We start from the raw sequence: 14,496 nt of genomic DNA, 5'->3' as shown, positions 1-14,496 counted from the left end.
AAATAGATCTGCTGTAAATGCGATTATTTGTTGTATTCCTGGACGTGTGGACGATAGATAATGAAAGCTTCGGAGCGAAACTTTCCTGAAGATACAAGTTAGTTGTGTTTGTGAAACGTCGGGTAGAAGTTCTTATCAAGTACGTCCTAAAAGCGCGAAAAACTCACCAGTTGCAAAGTGTACAAAATTGAAAATTCATAAAATGTGTCTTGATGTGTAAACTGTTTATAAGTGAGTGAAATCTAAGAATTCTAAAATTGACTGGAAAATTCTCACTAGCTTCAAGATTCGATCTAGCTTTTTGCAAATGAAATCAATTCACAATATGGATGTAATTTATTACAGAATCATACATTGAGAAAGCCACACCATTGCAAAAATCTAATAAAGTTTTCCATTGTCAGAACGGTCGTTTCGTCTATAGATGGCCCTAAAAATACCCGGAAACATGTTCTGTTTAGGTACTGAAAAAGCCGCTCTTTATCCACGTCCAAGCGTACATGGATTGCTTCCAAAATGCTGCCACCATTTGCGCTAAAACCAAAGCAATACTTTGAATCGTCATCTTCAAACTGAAAGTCGGCTGCATGAATCGAAATCAATTCCTCAATGTCCTCTTCGTCATCAAACACCGAAAAAGAACTTTGCTGTTCTCCATGCACAAACTGCCTGGTGTTCGGCAAATGTTGGCATGATTTGCTACGTACAGGAAGATTGGGGTTTTTACAATGCCCTGATGCAACAGGATTATTTGATAAACGAATATCTACTGGATTTTCAAAGTCCTGCAATCTAAATGAGTTTCTGGAACCATTTTCGTCCAAGTGGATTGTCAGCGTACATTTATCTGCGGTTGCGTGTCTCTTTAGAATAGGCTTAAGGCTGTTTGCAGCTTCGGAAAGACTGTGCACAATTTTGCAGGAATTTTCAGATTCGGATGTAGCTGTAAAATTATCAATTGCAGGTTTCCTTTTAGCCAATCCATCATTGTCTGGATGGTTTTGCGAAAAATCTCTGAACGATCTTCGTCTACTGCAGGATGGGTTGTAGCAAGCGTCACGATGGCACAATTTTCTTCTAAAAAAATGCCTCGAGTTACTTGAATCGATGCTAATCTGAAGACGATTAATTAGACCTACTTGGACATTTATTTTTTCATTTTTTTGGGAGGTAATTGAAGTTTTGACTGCCAGTTTGGACGTATTGTCATTTTGTTAACATCAACGGAAATGAAGAATTTGTGACATAATTATCAGTATGTTCAGTAACTTTTGTCAAGAATGTAATTTTTCATTTGGCCAACATGCGCCTTGCGCCTGTACATGCTTGAACCTAAAAGCCAAGAAATAAACAGAAGAACACTGATTGAACTTTAAACACTTGATGTACAACAGATGTGAAGTCTACCAATGATCTCCAATATACAGTTAAGATTTTAATGAAGACAATAATAGCTTTCAAAGCAAGTGCCTACTAAATAAACGCAAAGTTATCGACCTTCGAGCTCATGAAAAATATGCATTCAATTTTCAGACAGTTAACATTTTACAGATACAATAAAGGACGGGTTTTCCGCTCAGGTAACAATGCCAAATTGATTCCAACATTGACATCCTTCATCAATTAAATTTCGACCCTAACTCAACATCTAAATTACAAGTGCTTTAATTCATCAGCACAATGGCAAATGCCCGGGAATTTCGAAAAACCGTCAAAACTGTAAGCAGAAACTTCGAAAAATACACCCAAGCCATGGAGACTGATGTCCAGCTGCTGATAACTTGCATGCTGGAAGTGATCGAAATGAAAATTATCGCCTTGTGGAGGCTGCTGAAGCTGAAGTTGTGCATCCGGAATGTTAGAAGTATTGCCAGACTGGAGTGTTTAACGCGAATGGACGACATTAGTTTGAATACCGCCATCAGTCTTAGTGAGAGGAAGGAGGACATTAAAAAAGACTGCGGCTCGCTGGAAGACTTATCGTCCATGGTGTACGAAGTGGAGGAGCATTCGTTGCCAAACGAAGAGGCCGTGGAGGAGGATGATGAAGCGCAAGAAAATGTGATGTTTCTTGAGGATATTGCCGATATAGAAAGTCTCTGCTCGGCTCCGACCCACCATAACAGCAAAATGGGAAATGCGCGCAAGGAAGACGCAGCAGAACATCCCAGGGACGCCTTGAATAAATACATTTATATGCTGCTGGATGCCGAGCACCAAAAAAGCAAAAGCCCAGCTCCTGAAGAAACTGATTATAAACCGCAAACCATCGGTGACTTTGCTGAACAAGCGCAGTCGGAAGAGGGCAAAGTCAAACCAAAAAAATCGCGAGAAAGTGTGGTATACTTGGGCAAGTCGGATTACGAGAGCATTCTGGACATTTTGAACATGGTGCTGAGATCATACAAGATGCAAGAAGAAATAGAGAAAAGAAGCAAAGTAATCGAAAAAACCAACACCGAACCAGTCATTTCATCAGCGATGAACCAAACTGACCAGCGGAAGATTGTCTCGGACAGTATGTGTCAGCAGAAAGACAACAATCAGACAGCGAAGAAGCAGAAAAATAAAAAATACACTTGTGTTTAGAAACACAATACATTTTCAAGGTAGTTTGGGTTGTTCGTATTCCGGCCGTTGTAAACAAACACATTGAAAGCGGACGTATCCTGCAAGACATAGAATTATATTTTCAAGTCCATGGTGCGCAAAAGAGCGACAAGCAGGTTTGGTCCACTAGGCAACCGGAGGTCGTTGAATCCGTGGCCGTGGCCGCCACACTCCCCTCCACTTCTGTTGCGCAACTTGCCCTCAACTTTTTCTTCACTCACTTTGCCTGCTTGTTGGTCTTCCTTCAATTTCTTCGCATGCGCAGTTCACTTCTGAGTCGATTCGAGCAGCGCACCTAACCATTTTTCGCTCAGCTAGTATTTTACGCTAACCAACAGCTTTAAACTTTTCTAGCTTTTTTCATTGATGCTGCTGTTGGCTTTTAAGGCAATTAACAGGTTTTTACTGCTTTATTTACATGTATGACATCTGACTCTTTTGGACGCAGGACTTTTGCTAAGTGGTTTTCTTGGAAGAATTGCTGTCAATGGTCAATTCCTCCAAAGTTTTACGAACATTATCAAAGTTCTCCTAATTGATAGTGGGAATCTTCGGTAAATTACAGAGAGTTATTGAGGTCACGTTAAGAACCGCACCAGGCAGCAAAGGATTTTATTGTTTTTGCCATGAAGTTGAAATTAGGGTCACTTATTTTGTAATAGTCATCTTATGGTATGGTCTGTCATGAACAAATTGATTATTGCATGTTTGATAATTGTTAGTTTTCTTTCGATATTGAATAATGTTATGCTGAAACTTATTAATATACTCTTTTGACCGCATTTTTACAAGTTTGACTAATTACGCAAACAAAAATGTTATTTGACCCCACTAAGGATTTGATACAATTTCCGAATCACATTGAGAAGAACGGAAAAATCGATTGATTCAGCCAATTTGGTCCAATTTTTGGAAAAATGGAGTGCTAATCGAACAGCCACAAAAAAATTCTGAAGATTACCATAAATTTGAAATTATAATCAAAATGGTGTTGCGACCTACTCTGGCTCAGAAGAAGACGATCTCAACTAACTTATCAGTTTTAAGCAATCTCGCTGTATATTTTCTACTACGTTAGATACATATTTTTTCGTAAAACTTCCCCGCTCATTCGCATTGGGCTACTGATAAATTCTTACGTGTCTTGATACAAAAACTTGCAGAACTTGTTCCTGGGCATCTGAAATTTTTTATTTTTTTTTTTGGTTAGATTAAACACTAGCCTTCTGTCGATATTATCGTGTTCTTGATAAAATCTTGTAGCATTCATAGTTTTTACGCAAACAATATTTTTCTGTTATGCATCCCATAAAATAGTGCTCATACCGAACTTCTTTTAAATTTTTAGTCTTAAAATTTTTTTAATAAATTGCAATTATCTTCTATCCATTGGGAAAAGGGCAAACAAATATTATAATAATTTTATCAATACAAGGAGTACAAGGATCTCAAGAAAGGATTAGTGCATTTATAAAAAAAAATAGAAGTGATTTTCTAGTAACTTTTGCGCCAACACGCTCACGAATTTACCATTCGTCCAAAGTCGATGGAAGCAATAACTTCATCAAAATATAATTCTAATATACGATAAATAGTCCAAAACGCATATAAACAGCAGAAAAGCCTGATTTTTTGAACAAAAGTTAAGCCAGATCGTCTTCGTTTAGCCGTAGTTGCATTTTCGTCATGTGCTTACAGAACAGCCTGTCTAAATAAGAAATCTTCAAATGTAAATTTATCATCGTAAATGTGTGATTTCTTATATGCTGCTTATTTTGATCATCATAATTCCAACATTTTCAAGCTTTAAACACAATTTACGGAAATTAAATTATTTGAGCACACGGACTGCCCTAAATGCCCTATAATTTTCGCTACTAGTCTTGAGACACTTTGTATCAAATAATCTTAATAATCAATATAAAAATAATGCTAATGAAGAGATGAAACCAAACCAAAAAAGTAACATTATTTATACTATTTTAATTCATGTGTATCAGGATACATTTTCTACTAATCATTTTTTCAGCACGTTTTGTGTCAATATAAATAAACTGGGCGAGTGGAACGAAGTGAAAAATTACTAAAAAATGCTAACTAGTAATACACATTAAAATCACAAATAAGCATAGGTACAAATCTGAGAATCCGATTTATTAACATGTACAGTTTAAAACATGTTATATTATTTAAAAATTATGCAGTTAAACGAATTTCAAAACCAGCTTTTCTGTTTTATTTAATTTTGAATGCCGGTTTTACCGAAACATTTACGTGAAGAAAATTTTCATGATTTTTACATACTAAAATCTAAAGAGTTAACGTAAATTTCGAAGAAATTATAAATTTTGCCTATTCATTTGCGTCACGTTTCAAACATTGGTAAGTAATTTCGAGCTTAAAAACTTAAACAAAAAATTATACAAAAGCAACAAGAAAGTAAAACGAGGTAGAAATTGTTTCAAATCGTCTTTCTGACTTTTAGACCGTTCTTCCAGACTCAACAGTTTTTAATGTCCAGTATTTTCAACTAAATAGACCACACATAACACAAACAACCCAAACTCTTTGGATTGTCTGTTGAATGACCAGGAAATAACCAAAATAGAACATTTCCACATTCAAGTTTCATTGAACTTGACTCACAAGAAGCCGCACTAAAAAAACGAATTGGAAAATAACAGCGATGGATCGGAAGCTCGCTTATAGAAGAATGACTAGTGAAAACCCATCGTGTTTCTTGAACTGTAGAATTTCTAACTATTTGCGTCCGAAAAACGTTGAAATTATTGTCGTTTAAACTACGTTAACTCCTTTAGGCTTCCTAATGTTGGTCGTGATTCTTATACTGGAAAGTCATGGGCAATTTCATGGCGTTATTCTAAATTTGCCAATACACCATAGAAAATTAAAAAATTCCCATTAGATGGTTCGACCGATGCTGCGGCGGTCGATTCTACTGGTTATGTGAAAGGAATGAGAATGACTTATTCGAAGTTCAATGACCATGACAAACATTGGCGGTCACTCGGTTTTCTTGGCATCTGAACATTCCAATGCAAAGAATTTTGATCTAAACAACTACATATGGTACTTTATTATTCCACTTTTCAGCTGCTTACTAACATTGATTCGAGCGATTCGTGACATCTTCGGTCTGCATCTCTTCAATTTCTATCGTTTTATTGGCATAATTAGAACTTTGGCAGGAATAAATGTATGTAGACGAGCTGCTACATTAGTGGATCCTTGTGCGATTAATATAAACTGACTGAAGAATCGCTATAAATAAGGTTCTTCTTGTGGCCGAGGGCCTTTGATCAGGTCTTTTACCTTTATGAAAAACAAGTTCTCACTCAAAACTATAATGCTGTTTAAAACATTTATTACATTGTTTAAATTCACACTTGATGGTTATAGCAGTGACTAACATGCCTCAAGACTGGCTCAACTGGAAACGTTATTTTTATGGTGGGATTTTATTTTAATGATTTTGATACTTGAAACATTATGTTGACATGTTATTGGATGGGTTAAATGATCGCACAAAACCTCATAAATGGTATTTACTTTATGGAAAAGTTGCTGATATTTCACGAAGAACGTACTTTGAATGTTTTATTCAACGATATAGAATGAAAAAATCCATGCCGAAAACATTTAAGGCAAATTCCAGACGGTCAAATTCAACAATATATTATTGACGATAAACAACTCCTAAATCTGTTTATCACATCATCATCATTGGTTAATCATTATCAAGTCGGTTAGCGAGGAAGAAGCCAACCACATAACGGCAAACAGAAAGTAAGTAACTTGGCAAGTCCGAATAAAGTACAGTTAGGAACGAGTTACTTTTATTTAAATTTTAGTTTCATTCTGCATATCCCTGTTACGTCACAAGGCTGTTCAAGCTGGGGCCCGTTAGGTTGTAGGTTGGCTTAATTGTACACAATAACATGTAAGTTACCGTTCCCCAAAATGGTATGGACGATTTGCGTTTGTAACTGTGCTCAGATGAAAACAAAATCGTCTCGAGATTGGCGCCGGGGATTTGTGTTAGGAGTTCGATATGTTAAGCAGGAAAGGTTCGAGAAGTTCACCTTCTTTGCATCTGCACCATGGAATGTAATTGATTTGAACCACATTTAACTGAAGATGCTGTCTATTTTTGCGATTGATGATGATTTAGATGCGAATTCAGGATTTTCTGAAACTGAATTAAATTCGCCACAGGGATTCATTCACCAATGCTTATTTAACTCAATCAAATAAATATTCTACTGGAAGAGTACAAAACATGAATGACCTGACACCAACTTATGTCTACTCCACCACTTCCGCAGGAAGATAATATTTGGTAATACCAGTTCTTCGGCGCATATAGAGAATATTAAGTAACTTGGTTCATATCGGTCAAGCGTTAAATGCAATATTGCGTTGGCAAATCAACCTGCTTCTCCTATAAAGTTGCGAATTCTTCTGGCTTCCATTGGTATGTTTACTTTGTTTAATCATCAATTTTGAGAAATACTTTCATTAGACAAACCCAAAACCACTTCCATAACGTTTACTTTGCGTATGTTTTTTGGTACCATTTTCATCTCATTGACCTTAGCATGGTACGTTAGACACCGAAATTGGCTATTTAGGTTGTTTGCTTTAACACTTCTGACGTCATGCTAAGAAGAATAATGAGAACCACTATTTCCGTCGGACAATGAAACAGACACGTTCTTTGTATTAAATTGGGTAAATGCAAAATAACAATTTTTAATAAATTAGATTGCTTTGTTGTGCACCATTACCTTGCAATTTACCCGAAACAGAAAAGGTACTGATAAAGAGGAACTTTTGAAATGAGTTGGACCTTATGAATGGCAACAGATTTATTTAAACATGAATTGCGACAAAGAAATTCAATTTTCAAAAACAATGTCTTGATTGCAGGCAATTTCCAACAGACCTGAATTGAAAACAATTAGACGAACTTCTTGCAGAAGCAGAGAAAATATGAACATTTAATTACTTGGCTTAAATAAGTTTTCCTCAAAGTCCCCAGAAGCAATTAGACGCAGTTCATCAGATTACAGATCGAACATTTCGAAAAAATATCTTATATCGAACTGTTATTTTATGTATGTTTATGATGGGCTCTTATTTGTGGTTAAATAGAAACTGTAAAAGTCAATTACTCTAGACATTAATTGAGTTATAGCGCCCGATAAAGTTCTGCAAAGCCGTTAATCAACAGAAATCAGGCATACCTTGAAGTTTAGTGTGCAATCCAATACTATTTATAAATTGCTTGGAACAGCGAGGAAATTTCAAAACGCAAAAATTAACGGGGCTGTTGTTACATCAAAGTCCAAGAAGCGGAAGTAAACTTTTAAATAAAACCTAATTAATTCAATGTTAGTTGAAAATAAATCAATCGGCTGCATTTCTCCAAACGAAATTAATATAAATCCCGTTACCTCAGCTAGGCTGCGGTTTTTATGGCATTTCGTAATGTTGATTAACTTTAATTGTTTTATTGTTCTAGAAAACTCAGTCAAAATTGTGCAGCTGGCTGCAGCTAAATGAGAAATAATTATTTCCGTTTGCAAGCCATGATTTTTCAAAAAATTATCTTTGGCCTTAGATTTTCAATGAACTGTTAAAAGTTAGACGTAAAACCTTCTTCCGGCCGAATTTGGCAGTAAACACACATCCGGTAAAAGGAGCCTGAGTAACCAAAAATGTCAATACATAAAAATAAGTGATCGGTACACATTTCGGTTTCCCAGCATCAAATAGGTCGGTTTTGATTTGAAATTCCCACGCCATTTCATGTTAAATTTTTCAGTTGAGGGTGTGCGCCTACCGGTGTTTTTGAATGCAGGTAGAAAAATTCACTTGCTTTCTATTTTCAATTTTATATACTGCCCTACAAGCTACAAACGTATTTTTAACATTACACAAATTAGGTATAGCTTTGACTCAAATTCACTTTTCTGAGTTGATTCAAAAAATTGTTTAAATATAATTTATGAATGCGGATTTGGTCAACTGGCAAAGAGTTTGGTTTTCGCTTCCATTGCTTGAAACAGGGGAGTTTTTGAGGTTTTTAGGCCGTCGTCCTGGAAAATAATTTCCTCCTGAGCTTTTGCAAGCACGAGTGACTGGCATTTTCAGAGATAGTTTGCTCGCGGAAGGTCTAAAAACCCGAAAAACCCCCCAGTTTAATTTCTGAAATATTTTGAATTTTTCAATGTTCTTCACCCTTTAACGAATGATAAGCTAGTTATTCCACACTTAGGCTCTAAAGCAATTGAAATTAGATAAGTTTACTCTTATCAGACCAGTTGAACAGGGGATTGGGTTTTTGCCTTGCAGTAAAACTTTCAGTAATATTTTATGTTTACTGCTGGGGAAGCAATTTGGACACCTTATGTCAAAAAATCTTTACTTTTAGTTGATTTCTTTGTTTTAGTTGAATCTAATAAATTTTCGCATGACAAAAAAAATTGAAAATTATTCCTAGTGCCATATCAGTAATATAATTTAAATGAATAAAAGCAGGCGTTACCTAAAAAAGTAGATATATTGTTTCTCTATTTTGAGCAGTATATTTGACAAAATATCCCACCCATTCTATGTGCTACTATCTTACCATTCATCTATGGGGGAAGGTATCCGCTAGGGAGCCAGAGTACAATAAGTATCATAAAAATACTCAGAGATTGACCATACAAATGCAGTCTGATTAATCACAAACAATACAAATCTAAACTTTGTAATGAAGTAATGGGCTGCTGAATATTTTCTGGTAGGTCGAATTGGTAATTAAAGCAATAAAAATGATTGAAATTCCTTATCCGCCAAATTGAACTTGAGTTATTAATTATGTTTCTAAATCCAAAACCAAAATAAAAGGTCAATGACAAAGCATGAATAAAAATAAATAAAAACAACTATTAGTTCGTCTAAATCATACATGACAGACCAGCCAGCTAAAGAACTGATTTGACCTTCCGGCTACACCAGATGGCAAATGCTACCTCTGATTCCGCAATACACACTTTATAGCTCTTCAAGCATATGCTGGTTCTGCCGCTTTATTTATTAAAACGTTTCTCAAAAAGGACTTAATACTAACACTTTGCCAAGCTGCTGGCTTTTGAGATCGTCTCAAATTATACAAAAAGCCTTGAGGAATTTCGCATTCTTCTAGTCGGGTATTAAAGCGACCAAGGGATCCAATGAGTTAAAAGATCAGGTGCAGTAGTTTTGTTTTGCCGACTTAAACAACAGAATCATTAGAGTTCACAAGGCCCATAAAACCAGAAAATTAATAGACTAGCCGTATAATTAATGACTAGACACACAACGAAAGCTGCCAGGTATACAAAGGAAACAGATGCACAATGGTTGTGATATCTGGTTAACATCCCTTCATCTTGCATACGAGATTTCCGAAACGTGGATATAAACTAAATTAATAAAAAACCAGCCTTTGTGGGCATGAGAGCAAGATGGGCTTCTGGGTGGTAGCAGATATGTAAAATCCACGTAATTATAGCTTAGTTACTTCGTTAATTAACAAAGATTTGACTGGTTTTTGATGAAAAAAAAACTGACTTTCTCGTAATATGCCACTAGCATTTAAAATTTAGAAACTAGCTGAGCTGCACTACTGAACCGCACAGCGACTTGGAGAAAAAATGTTGTTTTTCTGCTTTAAATTGCGTGAACTAAGTTCGTTTGCTTGATGCGGCTTGCTACAAAGAAGACGAATTAAAAAATCGTAATGGGTATTTGAAAGATTTTTGTAATTAAAGCATGTCAATAGTTTTGATGCAATAATACATAAAAATAGTGGAATTTCCAAGTGAAGTGGGTACAGAACAAGACCAAATCAAGCGACGACGCACCGGATGATTTAAGAGTTGAAAAAGAAGGAAGAGTAGGAGAAGAAGAAGTTATTAGTTTGGCTTTCAACTAGTTAATAATAATGTTGAAAACGACACATTTGAATTGAGTTGATGATGATAAGGCAGCGAGACGAAACCTGGTAATGGTACAAAATTATTCCTCTTGACTAACCCGGCATGTGCCGAAACGAATCTGTAGTGGTACCATCCATAAAGAAACACCAAGTTTAGCAATCACGATTTTGCCATAAATAATCAGCTTTGTGATACAATCTGCTTACAAGGCCATAAAAACAAAATTATTTCCTTATGAGCGACTCAGGAAAAATAATACAATTTACTTCGTATCAGCGCACAAAAAAATTACTTCTTCAAGGCTTTCGGACGATATTTTACTTTTTTATTGGTAAGGATTTTTCACAACTTTCGACGAAATTGATTGTCTAAAATTATGAGCAATTATATGCAAGGTAAATATTTATAGAAATAAAAAAGTTAATTAAGTTTATACAAGCAAGTCACAAAACTTCTATTCAGCGCTTCTTAGTCGGACAATAACTTAGAGAATGATTTTAACGCTGGTTCATTTTTACTTTTCTCGGCATTTTCCTGAAAAGGACAAAGTAAAGGAAGTTATGAAGTTTAGGAAAAGTATTATTTAATTTGTACGTATTGTGAGTTTTCAGTGTAGAGAGATTTTCATACTTTGACGCCTTAGAAAGTATTTAATAATTGATCATTTTCTTGTTCAAGATGAATAATATTGAAACCGAATTACGATTCATCAGAAACAGCCGGTGCAATAAAAAAATAAGACAAGAAGAGAAAAATAAGATAAAATAATGATGAAAATTAAAATTTTGTTAATTCAACTGCGGCTGCGGTTCTAAACTTTTAGACGGTTTAAACACGGTTTCTTCTAAAATTGAGTTATATGCGAGAAAATTCAGCTAAAAGCGCATTTTAAAAAATAGTTGCGTTTGAAGCAAGATAACATCTAGACAAGTTCTATGTGGTTCCAAGAATTCCAATTTTAAAAAACAACATTTTTTTATGGTAAAATACTCCGTAAAAAGTTTTGAAGGGATAACACTAGTTCTCGATTGCATAACGCAACTTCAAGACTTCATTCTGGAATTAATCAATTAATTTGTCATTACACAAATTCAAGTAGTCAAATGCTTCATAAAATTGGCTTAATTTTAAATTCAATTTCATATAAATCATTGATAATAATTAATGTTTTTCGGGATTTAAAAAATGTAAATTTTTAATAGCGCCTTTAAATGGTTTGTTCGAGTGGATTACTCGCAGCTCTCGAAAGCTGTGATAAACCATATGAAAAACATCGGCAATTTTTGTCTGACAAAAAGCAATTTATCTGGATGAACACTTTAAACAAGCACTAAATGTGAATGCTTTATAGACGGAGAACTTGCAACAATTTAATCAATTTTTGGGTCCGAAAATCCAACTTCTATCAAGGACTTGAAACGAAAACCGGGCGTTTTATATGACTTTAATTCTTCACATCTTGACAAAAAGTAACAGTGTGTTTTGAAGCTAATTTAACTCGCTGAATCTGTTTATATATGAAACATTCACGAATCTTATAGTAGTACTAGGGGAAAGAGCTGGTTATTCGTTCTGACCGCACCCTAGTCAAACTTGCCAATACTCGAAAAACCATATTTTTGCAAATATTTATAAAGCGTAGGCAAGAAAAGTGAAGGCGTGGAAATGGCAATATTGCGCAATAAAAACTAAATAGCACATGAGGTAGAAAAGTATCAATGTCAATGTGAACTGCGAGCAACATAATAATAAATAACTCCTTCAGATGCCTACTGAATTGATTCTCCGATAAAGAACGGATATAGTTCATGGAGGAAACTATTTAAATTTGTTGTCCACGTTGGTGGACACAGTAAAGGTGTGAGCTAAGCTTGTCTATAATTCTACATTTCTTCCAACTTGGAAGTATTTGTATAAAATTTAGTATAAAAGTTCCTCTAGCTACTTTGGCTCAGTCGTCATGTAAATACTTTACGATTTCAAAAGAATCGTGCATGCCACCTAAGGTCTCTACAGGCTGGCTAGCGCAGAACACATTTCTTGAAACTGCATAAACTTAATAAAAAAGCGGTTTTCATATCCGACTACTTCGAGTTCTCAGGTCCGAATTAGGCCATTGTTAAACAACTCGTTTGCGTCACTTCTTAGGTGACTTTCAGTCATTGACCTTCGAAGATTCGAAGGAAAGGAGCTTCGCCGTTCATTGTTATTTATTTATTTATATAATCAATATTTTTAGAAACACTGCCCGGCCACTAATTGAACATTTAATTATGCGGATCCAATTTATTGGCTGAGAATCTCACGTTGGGTTCACAGAGAGACAGCAGCACTTCTTTCTAGTAGTCTGGACTGTATCAGGGTGAATTAGAAGACTTTTTGCGATTTTGCTGTCAGAGGCGGGTTTTAAGCCACTTCGCCAAAAATCTGGTAATTTATGATCAGTTTTATGTTAATAATCGGGATCATTAGACGATAAAGAATACCCACTCGCTCCATGACGATTTATTCTCACACCCACTATGTTGCTAAAATGTGCCTTTGAATAATACATCTCAACATCTGATAATCTGAAAAAATTAAAATTTTTGGAATTTTTTCTGGCTAACAAATCTCTAGTTTTGAAAGTCGCTTTAGAACTCTTTAATTAACTTTTACTCTGTACTAGAACTATTGAAAGTTTTGAAACACCAAAACCTAAACATCGACTGAACCAATATTTCTGAAATTTTGGCACATTAACACTCGAATAGGGAGGGCATGCCCCCAAATAAGCTACACGAATTTTCCATCATTTACCAGAAATAATTAATATTCATGTAAACATGTTTAAAGTATCTCAGTCCACCTTTGCACAAGAGCTTCGAAAACACGCATTTCCAAGTATGGCGTGCTCAAATAACCATCCTGAAGACCAGAGCCATCGTACGGGCCTCCGCTTTGACCGTGACCAATATATCCTGAAGCTTTAGAAATTCAAAGGATTCGGTTGACATTATTTGATGTAAAATTGCCGATATAATGTTGACCACTTTCGATACCGAAAGGGTTAAGAGATGCTACGTGTTTTCGGAAGTTAATTATGCGTTAGGCTATAAATTAGAGTAACAATCCAGGCATTTCTTTAGAACGGTTTCTTTTCAGTCGGGAATTTCTCTAAAGCCTATTGCAATAAATAGTAGCAAAATGACGCTCCTTGTGAAAGTGAAAGTTTTCGCTCTATTCACAAGTCTTCAAAAAAGCCAAAACAGCTTTAAAATGCACAATCTGTTGCAACATCTAACAAGCCGCCACAAATACCGACATTTCTAGAATCTTATGCTTTAATAAGGTTTTCTATGGTATTTACCTGACTAATTATTGAAATAAACTAATCAGGCCTGCCTTTTAAGGGCACCTGCCCAATACGCAGATGGACTTTAAAATAAAATGTAAATTGGACGCGGATTTCAAATTCCAATGGCCAAAATAATCATTTTTCAAAAATCGCTGATGGTTTTACAAGTTTGCGAGTAAAATTAATTAAAAGCGCTCCATTAAGATACAATTTGCAGGTGGTATCATATCAAGCAGGCAGACTAATTCGAAGCGATAAAATTTCATTGCAAAGTAAAAAAAATTATTGCTTTTAATAAAGCATTACATTTTTATAATCATGCCAGTTGATGTACGGGCAAGTAAAGGCTTTAAACCAAAACATCTATAATAAAGGGGTTTCTGAAAACTAACACGAATTAAGCAGAAGAAACAGCTGATGAAACGAGAATATAAATTTGAAACAGAAAACAAACTGTTAGCTACCGGCTTATGTAAAGAAAGAGTGTTTATTAAAACACATTCCATTTATATATAAATGGTCAACGAATATTCTACAGAAAATGTTAGCCCGTAATCA

At 35.3% G+C, this 14,496-nt stretch overlaps 1 protein-coding gene across 1 annotated transcript; it reads right to left on the bottom strand.

Moving 5' to 3' along the window:
* Window positions 1–321: 321 nt before the first annotated feature.
* Window positions 322–1,371, bottom strand: LOC109546970. Its single transcript, XM_019918161.2, has 2 exons — window positions 1,140–1,371; window positions 322–1,077 (listed from the first exon to the last, which is right to left on the bottom strand). Exons 1-2 carry the CDS (start codon window positions 1,145–1,147, stop codon window positions 348–350), a joined length of 738 nt encoding a protein of 245 aa, XP_019773720.2. The 5' UTR covers window positions 1,148–1,371; the 3' UTR covers window positions 322–347.
* Window positions 1,372–14,496: the final 13,125 nt, after the last annotated feature.

This window comes from Dendroctonus ponderosae, unplaced genomic scaffold, assembly GCF_020466585.1.
Source record: "Dendroctonus ponderosae isolate FM_Combo_2020 unplaced genomic scaffold, Dpon_F_20191213v2 Dpon_F_20191213_156, whole genome shotgun sequence".
Classification (NCBI taxonomy): domain Eukaryota; kingdom Metazoa; phylum Arthropoda; class Insecta; order Coleoptera; family Curculionidae; genus Dendroctonus; species Dendroctonus ponderosae.
The sequence above is the reverse complement of the archived record's forward strand: the minus strand, read 5'-3'. Positions and strand labels throughout refer to the sequence as shown.